Source organism: Rhinoderma darwinii, chromosome 2 (genome assembly GCF_050947455.1).
Source record: "Rhinoderma darwinii isolate aRhiDar2 chromosome 2, aRhiDar2.hap1, whole genome shotgun sequence".
NCBI lineage: Eukaryota > Metazoa > Chordata > Amphibia > Anura > Rhinodermatidae > Rhinoderma > Rhinoderma darwinii.
In genome coordinates this window covers 70,850,635-70,862,672 of record NC_134688.1, presented here as the reverse complement: position 1 = coordinate 70,862,672, position 12,038 = coordinate 70,850,635, and the positions used below count along the sequence as shown (strand labels likewise).

General features: G+C 38.2%; 1 protein-coding gene across 4 annotated transcripts in view; it reads left to right on the top strand.

The window, feature by feature from the left end:
* Positions 1-12,038, top strand: part of POSTN (periostin) — a 90,526-nt gene that overhangs the window by 60,060 nt on the left and 18,428 nt on the right. For all 4 annotated transcript variants that reach the window (XM_075851739.1, XM_075851737.1, XM_075851738.1 and 1 more), the window contains exons 10-17: positions 1,597-1,745; positions 2,654-2,790; positions 5,184-5,314; positions 6,141-6,271; positions 6,504-6,606; positions 7,797-7,864; positions 9,139-9,184; positions 11,207-11,236. In XM_075851739.1, coding sequence (XP_075707854.1) covers positions 1,597-1,745; positions 2,654-2,790; positions 5,184-5,314; positions 6,141-6,271; positions 6,504-6,606; positions 7,797-7,864; positions 9,139-9,184; positions 11,207-11,236 — 795 coding nt within the window. The remainder of the gene's footprint in view (positions 1-1,596; positions 1,746-2,653; positions 2,791-5,183; positions 5,315-6,140; positions 6,272-6,503; positions 6,607-7,796; positions 7,865-9,138; positions 9,185-11,206; positions 11,237-12,038) is intronic.

Here is a 12,038-nt window from a genome sequence, read left to right as displayed (position 1 = left end):
TTGGAATATATTTGTATTGCCTATTTTTGCCTCCTTAGTCTGGTTTTACTGCTGGATGTTATTGTTACTGGTGTCAATTAATGAATACATACTACAAACTGTCTAGATTTTATCAGGGGAAGCTACCGTTAAGGTGAACATTCACATTAGATGTATGTCGGCTGAACCGACCATCGAATGGGTATGGCAATGTGCTGACTCTCCTTCGACAACAGATGTCGGGGGGAGAGAAGGGTCGGGCATGTTGGATTCTAACATGCACGATTCTTTTGTTTGCAAGGAGATAAACCACCGGCAGAGGAGTCTGCAGCAGCTTTACTTCTTCTCCCTATTGACTTAGGAAACACAGAGTGGTGAGAGGGTGTAGGAAGAAGTTTACTGTCTCAGTGTAAACAGGTATGCAGGAAAACAGCAGCACAGCCACAAAAAAATCTTCAGTGTGAAAGGACAACTCCCCAAACATGGGTGGCGCACGCAGCAAAGAATCCCAGGTCCAAGGGAGACAATCAATATGCAATCGAAGAAAGGAACTGCAGCACTCAAGATAATCCAAAGAAGTGTATTTGATTTATTCATCAAGCATAAAAACACTTGCAACGTTTCAACCCATGAATGCTTGATAAAGACCCATTCATGGGATGAAACGTTGCAAGTGTTTTTATGCTTGGTGAATAAATCAAATACACTTATTGATTATCTTGAGTGCTGCAGTTCCTTTCTTCGATTGCATATTTAGTGTAAACAGGGCCGTTTTTGGGGAGGTGGCAAACTGGGCAATTGCCCTGGGGCTCCATTTCCTAGGGGACCCCAAGGGCTGGAGTCACAGAAATAACTTGAGAGTGGGGCATGTAAACCCTCTCTGCCCTGGACCACCAGGGACTTTACCACTACCCTCTTCAAATGTATGCATTGTATGGTGGTATGTATAACTTGGACACTAAATGCTAGTTTTATTTGGGCATTGAATGACAGTATTGTATGGGAGATACATAGCAGTGTAAGGTGGACTCTATCGGACAGTATTATTTAGATAGTTTATGAAGCTATTATTTAGGCATTATTTGGAGATATATATATATATATATATATTGAAATTACAAGAACAACTGCCCATGGTAGTAAACTTTCACTTTAAGTTAATATGACAGAATACAGACCAGACAGACACATTGAGTCTCTGGCAGGTCTTGATTGAAAGAGAAGCAAACTCCTCTTATAATAAAACATATGTCGTAAAAAGAAAAAAGATGTCTTACTGGTCATTCAACCCTTGAGAACATGTAGAGTTAGTGGAAACATCTGTTGCTTTAAGCGACCTCCGAAAACTTGTGGAAGTCCAAATTTGGATCACAGGCCATCACTTCGACAACTCTGGACACTATAATCAACCAAAGTTCTTATTTCAAGGACTCAAACATACATATCTAATGGTGTCTGTCAAACTGCTCTCTGCTCCCCATCCTGTAATATTCTATTTAAAGTCACCATTTTGTGTGAGGTGAACTATGTTAAGTTCTGTCTTCGAGTGTATACTGTATAAAAATATATATTTTTTATTTGTTACATTTCTAATGATTCTTGTTCCTATTGTTGTAGATGAAACATTGAGAATGGATCAACGTCTTCTTAAGCTGATTCTGCAGAATCATGTTATCAAGCAAAAGTTTGTTCTTAATGGTCTTTACAATGGACAAACACTTGAAACCCTTGGTGGACAGATTCTCAGAGTGTTTGTATACCGAACTGTAAGTATATCCTATTATCTCAATCAATTTATACATGATACATGTAATAAAAAAATGGAAGTAATAAAAGGTGCAGCATGAGACTTTTGTACATTTGTGGTTTTTAAAAAAAGGGGGCCGCTAAAGGGGATCCATTTGGAGCCTCATTTATCAAGACTATAACAAGAAAAAATTGTCTTGTTGGCCATAGCAACCAATATGAGATCAGCTTTAATTTCTTAAACTTCATTTACATCTGCGTTGGGACTCCGTTCATGGGTTCCGTCCGAGTTTTCCGTCAGGGGAACCCACGAACAGAATCCAAACTTAAACAAACGGAAACCATAGATATCCGTTTGCATCACCATTGATTTTATTTGTGACGGCTCTGGTGCAAATGGTTTCCATTTGTCACCGATATGTAAGGGTTCCGGCGTTTTGACAGAAGTAATACCGTAGCCGATTGCGCTACTCATTCCGTCAAAATGACGGAACCCATACACAGCGGTGACAAACGGAAACCATTTGTACCGGATCCGTCACCATTGAAATCAATGGTGAAACAAATGGAAACCTATGGTTTCCGTTTGTTTCAGTTTGGTTGACGGAAAGCTCCATCGTAACCCATGAACGGAGTCCCGACGCAGATGTGAACAAAGCCTTAGGAAAAATGAAAGCTGGACTGTGATTTGTTGCTCTGTGCAATAGTCCAGCTTTCTGTCACGCTGGTTTGATAAATGGTGCGCATTGAGTGTTTCGATAGTCCATTGCACTAGAAATACTTGTTTCATATTATTACCACAAGTTAACAAATTAATAAGATCCCTTCTGCACGAGAAGTAACTATTTTTAACAAATTTCATGCAATTATGGTTTGCGGAACAGAAGCATGTTCTAATAATTTTTTGTTTTTTTTATGCTAACGTTAGGCTGTGTGCATTGAAAATTCCTGCATGCTTCGCGGCAGCAAAGAGGGACGAAATGGTGCCATTCACACATTCAGGGAGATAATCAAACCTGCTGAGAAGTCGTTCATCGATATCCTGAGCCTTGATAAACGCTTCAGGTAAGGACTATGGCTTTCTTTACTTATACTGTATATATATAGTCTTTACTTTCTGTAATGTCATTTTTAATCTCATACAACTCCTTTAAATTCATGGGTGCCCAAAATCATCTATAATATCATAAAACATTAAAAATTTGCACTGTGTGTGTGTATGTGTGTGTGCGTGTGTGCGTGTGTGCGTGTGTGCGTGCGTGTGTGCGTGTGTGTGTGCGTGTGTGTGTGCGCGTGCGTGTTTGTGCGTGTGCGTGCGCGTGCGTGTGCGTGTGTGTGCGTGTGTGTGTGTATTATGCCTTAAAACAGCTTTTATATTAATACATGTTATATCCCTATTTTAATTGCATCTATTTGTATGTGTATCTACTGGTAAGAGTCACTTCTGTTATATCCATTAGAATCTTCCACCATATGCAATAAATGAAGTTGAATCTCTTGGCTAGACTTCCCTTGTCTCCCACAGAATGCTGGGAACAAGGACATCATTACCACCGTCCTTTGTTCAGGTAAATGAGACAACTCTCCACCGAGTCATCTCATTTACTAGACCGATTGAAAACAGCAATGACTGATGCTTATACCTCATATTAAGGGTATTAGTATCATAGATGCAGCCCATGCTGCTGCTATAGAGCCCATGAGAAGGGGAAACCTAATTCAGATTATGCCTTTTCTCCATGGGCTGTGTGAACCTGCGCAGGGCTCCCCATCCTCAATCACAGCAAGCACATGTTCACACAGTATTAGCTGCCTCTAAAATCAGTTCGTTTATCACACTCGTTGTGGATGCTGATTTCCAAATACAAGCTGATTTTCACGCTGATTTTGACCAATTCTTTTGGCACGTTTTTAAAAAAAACAAAAAACAGCCTACTGGAGGTTGAAGGCGTTTGACGCTGTTTTTCATGCTTACCATTGATTTCAATGGGAATTTTTGGCCAATTTTCCCACCTAGATACACTCGTTCTCATGCCTACATTGGATAGAAAGGGAGCAGGAGAGGGCAACTTGCGATAGGCCCTTTTGTTGGGATATGAAGAATACTTCAGTCAGTAGCAATAGCATCCGTCCGCATTTTTTTTTTTTTTTGGGGGGTACTCCCTGCTTTCTGTTTGGCCCTGTTTCATTTGGTTGAGCTTTCTGATGGATATGATGTATATATGTCTTCAGGGGCAGATCTTGAAGGGCCTGAGCCGCTGTGCAAAATTTATGCCTGGCCCCTTCGTGTAATAATATACACTGCACATGTATAGGATCTGTAGACAATGTATGAATAAAGAATTTATCAAGCATGATAACATCAGTGTACATACAGTTACCATAATTCCCTATTACAACCACGTACGGCAGGAATGTTCTTATGAACCAGGGTAGATTATTGGTGCCCCAGGAGATGGGGCCAGTAATGTCATTTGTTGCAAGAAAAGCGTACGCAAATAAAAATATTTATTTTCAGTTAAATAAAGGTTAATATATGAGGTCATGTGCTGGAAAAGAAACCCTGTAATTTAGATCTGCCGATTGAGCAGTTTTTATTAGTAATTTCAGTGCAGGTTTATGAAATGTCTATTAAACCACAAGCCATCTGGCACATAACTGTCAAACCATGCTTAAAGCTTACTTCATTTAGGTTTGGCATAACTGTAGTAAAAGTCTTGGTTTGTGGCTCACATAACAGATTAAAAAAGATTTTAGGATACTGAAATGCTCCTTTTATAGCGGAGATAGATAGGTAGATATAAGATTATTTCTAAAAGATAGATAAATGGATAGATAGAGAAGATAGATAGATAGATAGATAGATAGATAGATAGATAGATAGATAGATAGATAGATAGATAGATAGATAGATGGATGGATGGATGGACGGACGGACGGACGGACGGACGGACGGACGGACGGACGGACGGACGGACGGACAGATAGATAGATAGATAGATAGATGATAGATAGATAGATGATTAATTCTAATAGATAGATAGATAGATAGATAGATAGATAGATAGATAGATAGATAGATAGATAGATAGATAGATAGATAGATAGATAGATAGATAGATAGATAGATGATAGATAGATAGATAGATAGATAGATAGATAGATAGATAGATAGATAGATAGATAGATAGATAGATAGATAGATAGAAGATTAATTCTATTAGATTCCTAACTCTGGTGACATCATATGAACTGCTTTGCTTGCTGTTTTATTTTTTGGTCTATATCATGTACTGTACGACTACCTCACCATAGAAAAAGTTTTGTGTGGTCTGTGGTTTTTCGGACTTCTTGCAATGTGGTCAGTATCCCACTATTGTGTTTCATCAGCTTGTACTGTATATAACAGCATTAACCTTGGCCTTCTGCATTCAATACAATGTTTCTATTCTCTATAGCATTTTCTTAGACCTGATCCAGTATGCTGATCTGAAGGAACTGCTGTCAGAAGCTGGAGCATGGACTCTGTTCATTCCTACCAATGATGCGTTCAAGGGACTCAGCAGTGAAGATATTGAAATCCTAAAACGTGAGTTTGATCCAACCTGTAAGTTTGAAGGGCTGTAAACTAATCTTTTCCCATGAGTCAATTTTAGATTTAGGACAGATTGGTGGAAGTCAGACTACATTGCCAGCCCCCCCCCCCCCCGTCACGAAAACTATTAGAGGGCAAAATCTAAGTCCTTAATGACACAAAAGATCGTGTGAGATGCTAACCGAAGGCTGACTTGTATATTTTCATTCACTGTTCTGGTGTAGTCCTTGTCACATTTAAGAAATCTGCCATTTTGAATAACAGATTGGCACCAATATGCATGTGGCACTATTGTCATGACATTATTACCATTCACTCGTTTCGCCTACTCACATACTTATGCAGAGATCCTTCTGCGTTTTGTCATTGTAATGTATGTCATTGTTATCCCTAAAGACAATCTCACCAGATCCACTACGAACGAGTAGTTGTCCATTGTTTTCATAAATCACTAGTGTATGGCCAGCTTTAAACGTTGCTTTACTCCAGTTTTTAGCTTTCAGTATTCTACACTGATAAATCTATTTTGTTTTGTGTTTTTCTTCAATTCTGAAACGACAAGGGCTGCATTGTAAGCATATACCCAAAGATATAACTTGAAGTTATTGGTCCCTGATGAAAAATTTGTACAAGTGGCCCCCAATTAGCGCATGCAATTTATAGTACTGGTGCGCTAATAGGTGGTAGAGAGACTCCGCGCCAGAGCCTGGGTGCGACTGTTACTGCTAGATACCCCCCGGCTATACTAAAAATCCCATTGTTGATCAACCACCTTCACAATGTTGTTATGAACTGTACATTTACGTCCATGTACTTTCAGGAGACAAGGTGGCTCTTCAGAACATCCTTCTTTACCACCTGGCCCCTGGAATATTCATTGGTGGTGGATTTGAGCCTGGTGTAACCAACATTGTGAAATCCCTTCAAGGAAGCAATGTTATGATTAAACTGGTAAGCGAATGTCTAGGTTTCTCCTCACCTGTGAATATTAATTATTTTTATCGAAACTTTAATGTTTAATGTACTGAAAGTTGACAAAAGTTAATAAATCATTTAATGAACGTATCATTAGAAGTATATTGCATCAGTAATGAATTCATACATTACAAGGGAAATTAAAAAGTACTAGTAAAATGAGCACTGTCCCTCCAAGGCAATGACTTCATCCAATTTTATTCAACAGATTAATGATTCCATTGCAGTAAATGATGTCTTCACTAAGGAAAAAGATTTTATGGCAACCAATGGTGTGTTTCATGTTGTAGACAAACTGCTGTTCCCCGCAGGTAAGAATACAAAAAAAAAATTTCTGTTAGAAATTGTAATGGAAAATATGGTGACACACCCCCTAAAAAATGTGCATTTATTTTAACAGGACAACCAGTTATGAAAAGTAAGCCTCCCTGCCATACATTTGATGACCCCTGGTCTAATTTAGATGTTATGGAAGTTGTGGCCCACCACCAAAGGGGTTTTCCACGTTCTGATAACTGATGACCTATCCACCGGATAGGTCATTAGTATATGATCAGTGCGGGTCTGACACCCGTACCCCGCACCGATCAGCTGATCCGGCTGCCTCCAGGCACCGAATGTCTTGAACGGTATGCAGTAGTTGGAGCCGGAAGCAGATGGCTCTGATTACTACAGTACTGCAGCTCGGCCGCTATTCTTTGACCGGAGCCATCTGTTTCTGGCAATATCGTCCAATGCCCAGAGGCAGTCGCAGCAGCTAATCGGTGTGGGGTCCGGGTATCGGACCCGCACCAATCATATACTGAAGATCTCATCAGTTGTCAGAAGGTGGAAAACCCTTTTAAAGAGGCATTTTTATCTTATCGATAAAGTGATGGCATAAAGTGATTTATGGTTGCTAAGGGTCTGGAACCCCCACATTTAGGGCTGTAGCGATGATTTAGAGCTGCGTTCTTTTCTATAGTTTCTCTGCACAGCAGAAACCGGGCCACTTGCTTATCAGGGAAGTGCAGCAAAGACCAATTTAAGCGAATGGGGGCGGCTGCAGTTCCCTTTCACAGCCGGGTGGCCAGGAGTGCAGGGAAACTTAGGAAGAGATACAGCACTAAAGCAGCACTGCAGCCCCTTTATTCTCAGGATTAGTATGGGATTCAAAAGGTTGGACCCCCGCACATCATAAAGTGATGGAATATCCTAGAGAATAACCATTTGATGTATTATTAATATATGGTGTTCATTCAGTTGTTATACATTGTAATACCAGGCAGCATCTCCTACTACAGAGAGTTCCAGGAATTCTAATAGAAGGGGATCCCAAGCAGAGGGAACCCCATCCCCCTCTATGTCTTCATAAGAGAACTCCATTAATGCTATTGATATTGATTATGATTAGGATGGTGATGATTTGAATTATTATTATTTGTCCGTTTTTTTCTACTTTTATTTTCAATCTGTGGAATTTGGCTACTAAATAAGTTACTGTAACTTCCTTGTCTTTTAGATTTGACTGTTGGCAATGAACAACTCTTTGGAATTCTTAACAAGATCATAAAATATTTCACAATTAAGGTACATTACTGTTATCATTGTCTAGAAGAAAAACTCATTTATAAGTATAGAGTCAGTACATAATGTAGTATTCATAAAACATTCAACTCCAGCGCAAACATAGTCTAATGTAATGCAGAGGAATCCTTTTAATATTTATATTGATATTGATTAATATTAATATATAAATATTGATGTTTGTACTTTAGGTTAAGTAAATATTGTATGTAACATTTTACTTCTATGCTGAGATATGATTGCTTGAACTTACAGTCCCATAGCCTGTCGCTGCACTACTGATGACATTTACCCTTTCCCTTGTTTCAGGTGTAGTGTTGTCGTAGATATTCTGTGTGGATTCAGATCATTATTTGCATTTATAGACATAATGTATATCAGACACTTTACAAGCTAAATAGGAGGTAGATGTTGAAATGGACATTAATAAGAATCCACACAAAGTCTTCATGACAACACTGCTCCTGACAGAAAACAGAATATAAATTGCTGCCATCAGAATCTCTCAGTAGTTCTGCCTTAGGTTTTGGGCCTGTAACTTAAATCGATCAAATCTAAGAAGCATAGAAGTAAGATATCAATATATTCCCATTTTATTGTACACGTTAGGGAATTTTTTTGACTGATAATTCAATATATTCTTTGCAGATATAGGAGAACTTTAATATAAATTATTAAATAAAAATAAATAATATAAGTGGCTTCTTTAGCTGTTTCAATAGTTAACTTCGGGGCTGTCCTATAAAATATCTTGGTCCCATACAGACAACAGGGCAGGGCAGGGAAAATCTGCATGTTCGTCTTAACGTACCTTAAAAAATGTCCTCCTTCCCACATACAGTGGCTCATGTATCTTGTAATCTGTGGGGCTCGTACCATATATTTGGTGGGCCACTAAGGGAGGGGGAAACCGTTTCATTAAATATACCAGCCCGACTTTTGCACATAATCTCCTGCTGAACCGGACATGTGTATTTACCAAACAAACTTGTGCAGATTCTGTGAGATGGATACTGGGCAGGTGGGAGTGGGCCGTTTTTTTTTTTTTTTTTTAACTGGGACCCTAACAAATATACTGCATGTTGTTAGCCCTGGTTTACTGTATTCCTAGTACTAGTCAGTACTAGACTATAAAAATCCCCTCTGCTTACCCTCTGGCCAACATACCACAACACTTCACGACACATCTATAAGTTATATGTTATAAATATTGCAAGCACATAGCATTTTAAGTAAATCTACTGTATATTTATTTTACCATGTAATGTTTGTTGTAGTTTTACCGAGGAAGCACATTTAAGGAAATCCCTCTCACCAAATACTGTAAGTAAAATTATCATTACATAAGCAAAAATTACTTAATCTATAGATCTTTTTTTTTTTTTAGCAAAAACGGAAATTTATTAAAAGCAGTATTTGCTCATCTCTCTTTAAGAACTGTCCATATTCATTTTGTTTTGGCACATGTTTTGGCGTACAGCCTCACTTTCTGCTTTGTAAATTATACCACAAAAGATCATATTTTCTTCTGATATATTTCCAGTCTAATGTGGTTTGCTGCATATTTATGACTCTCTCGGAAAAGAAAATGCCTGACTGCAGCATTTTTTGTATAAAGTTCAAATAAAAACATAATTTTAACAAGCTGATGTTCAGCAATGAGTGAAACCACTGGATGATAAAAACTGGACGTAGTTTCTGTTAATTGCAAGTTTCTCCAATAATTTAAATTTCAATATTTTGCTAAAAAAAATACTTGTGCAAATGATTAACAACATTATATAACATAACTAATTTTGCAGTATTTTTGGGCATTAAAGTTAGAACTAGACTAGCGTGCGCCCTTTTTTAAACCACTAACTCTATAACTATTTAACAACAGTGTTTGTCAAAAATGTAAATCTTGACCAAGATCTCAAATAGTCCTAAGAAAAAAAATATGCATGTAGAAATCTTGGACAGAGTTTGTTTTTGAGCAGAATAGTAAAATTACCAAATTTTTTAAAACATTGATGACCCCCAACGATCAGACTCAGATATTGTAGGAACAAAATTGAGAGTAAACACTCTTACATAACAAACTACATGAAGTCTGAACATTCCTGGAAAAAAGTTCTCTTACAATCAAAACAAACAGTAAATGTAGAAAATACACAAACAAATAATGTAAGAGAATCCCTGCAATTCCTTCTTTAATATTCTCCTCTCCTTGAATCTTATGTCTTCTTATATTACTATCAAAACTGTGAAAAATATATGGATCATTCCTCTCTATATATCCCAGGACATCAGCAATTTCCTCCCTTGATTCTTCTAATAAACTTGAGTCTGGTGCGGAAGGTACTGTCCTCCACTGCTCTTTCTGCAATGCTAAGCCCCACTACTGACTGATGTCGGCCAGCTTAAAATGGAAGGGACATGGAAACTAGATGGAGATGGAAACATTCACCAGGCCCTTCTGTCCTGGGGAGCCCTTTTTGACCTTTGATATGGAGGCCCCTTTTCCATGTATGCCGCTGCCGCCAGCTCATGGTCCTATATAATGTCTAATTCTCTCAGGCTGCAGATATACTTGACCCTGCTGTCCAGTTGTGTGTCTTGAGGGAACTAGCCAAGCTAGTTTTACAAGAACAGAAAAAAAAAAAAATACCAGACAGTGGTGGACACATTTGGATGAAATTGTTAGTTTCTTGGCAATCTAAAAAATACGACCATTTTGTAAAGTGATAATAGAAGGATGTGATTCTTTGTAAAAGTTGTTTGGTTTTGGTCCTTGAACCTAGAATTAAACTTTAGATAAGCAACTGCACTACATATCTGGTAACCCAAGAAAAGACAATATTTTATGTATAGCGTGTTTCAGCTGTGTTGACACAATTGAAATGTGAAAATTATATCTTGAGTTTGCCAGGCAGAAAGGTAAGCTTCAACAACTTGTTGTATGGAAAGTGAGGTCTTCTATCTATGACTTTCACAGGGTATTGGTGTTTTTAGTTAATTTGTATTTCTTAAATCAAATTTCTGACAAATATTTGCAGGTCTTGCTTTATATTTGTTGCCCATTTATAATTTTTTCCCAATATAACATGGATTACATAATGAACCTAGGGCAGGGTCTAAGGGGGAAGTGCATGCCTTCTATCTTTGGTGTTCTTTGACTCTCTGAGTCAAGCACCACCCCCTCCTATGCTACATTAGGCACAACATGGTGTATCTGTTTTTCCTAAAGTGTTCCTTTAATATTTTCTTCTATGTGCATGCCAACATTGGAGTTAGTATAATGGTTTACTATTACAAATATAGATTAGAATCTAACTTTATATTTTCCTTTATTATTTTTCTTAGTCACAAAAGTTACAACTCATGTAATCAAGGGTGAGTAACATCAAATCATTTATTCCCAGCTACACAAACATCAATAGTTAGAGAGTGTTGCAGTGCAGCACGGAGCGCCATTGAGGCTACATTTGTAGAAACGTATGTTTGCCTTGCCTTAGTAACAGGGAATCCCAAAAATACAGTTCAAGTCCAATAAGTTATAGCTTGTCGTGTTGTAACAGACGGCAGAATTAACATCTGTACAGCTCATATTAATAATCTTAAGACCTGAGCTGCTCACCTATGGCATAGCTTACGGGTTTTCTGCTGTATAGTTGAATACATGCCTTGTCAAATAAACATCGCCACTGATGCTTTGCAAAGCCTCCAGGCTATGTTTCTTTTTCTTTTTTTTAGGACATAAGACTTAGTTCTGTTTAAACTGGATATCCCAGCAGCTGAAAAGGGTTTTGTCAAAATATACATTCCTTTAAGTTTTTAAACACGTTACTTAAAGCAGTATACTGTTACAGTACATATGTATTGTAGCTACAGAAATAACTTAGGCCCTGTTCCCTCAGAGTTTTTGCAGGCAGAAAAAATCTGCCTCAGAATTCCTCCAGGAATTTTAAAGCAGATTTTGAACTGCCTGAATGTATTTTTCCACGTTTACCGTTGCATTTTTTCACCCACGACCATTGAAGCTAATGCAAGGATCCTGTAAATAAATGCAGCGAAAAACGCTCAGAAACGAGCACTGCAGGTATTTTCTGCCTCCCATTGATTTCAATGGGAGGTCAGAGGCAGAAACCGTGGCAAGAAAAGACATGCCGCTCTCTTTTCCGCGCGCGGCCAAAAA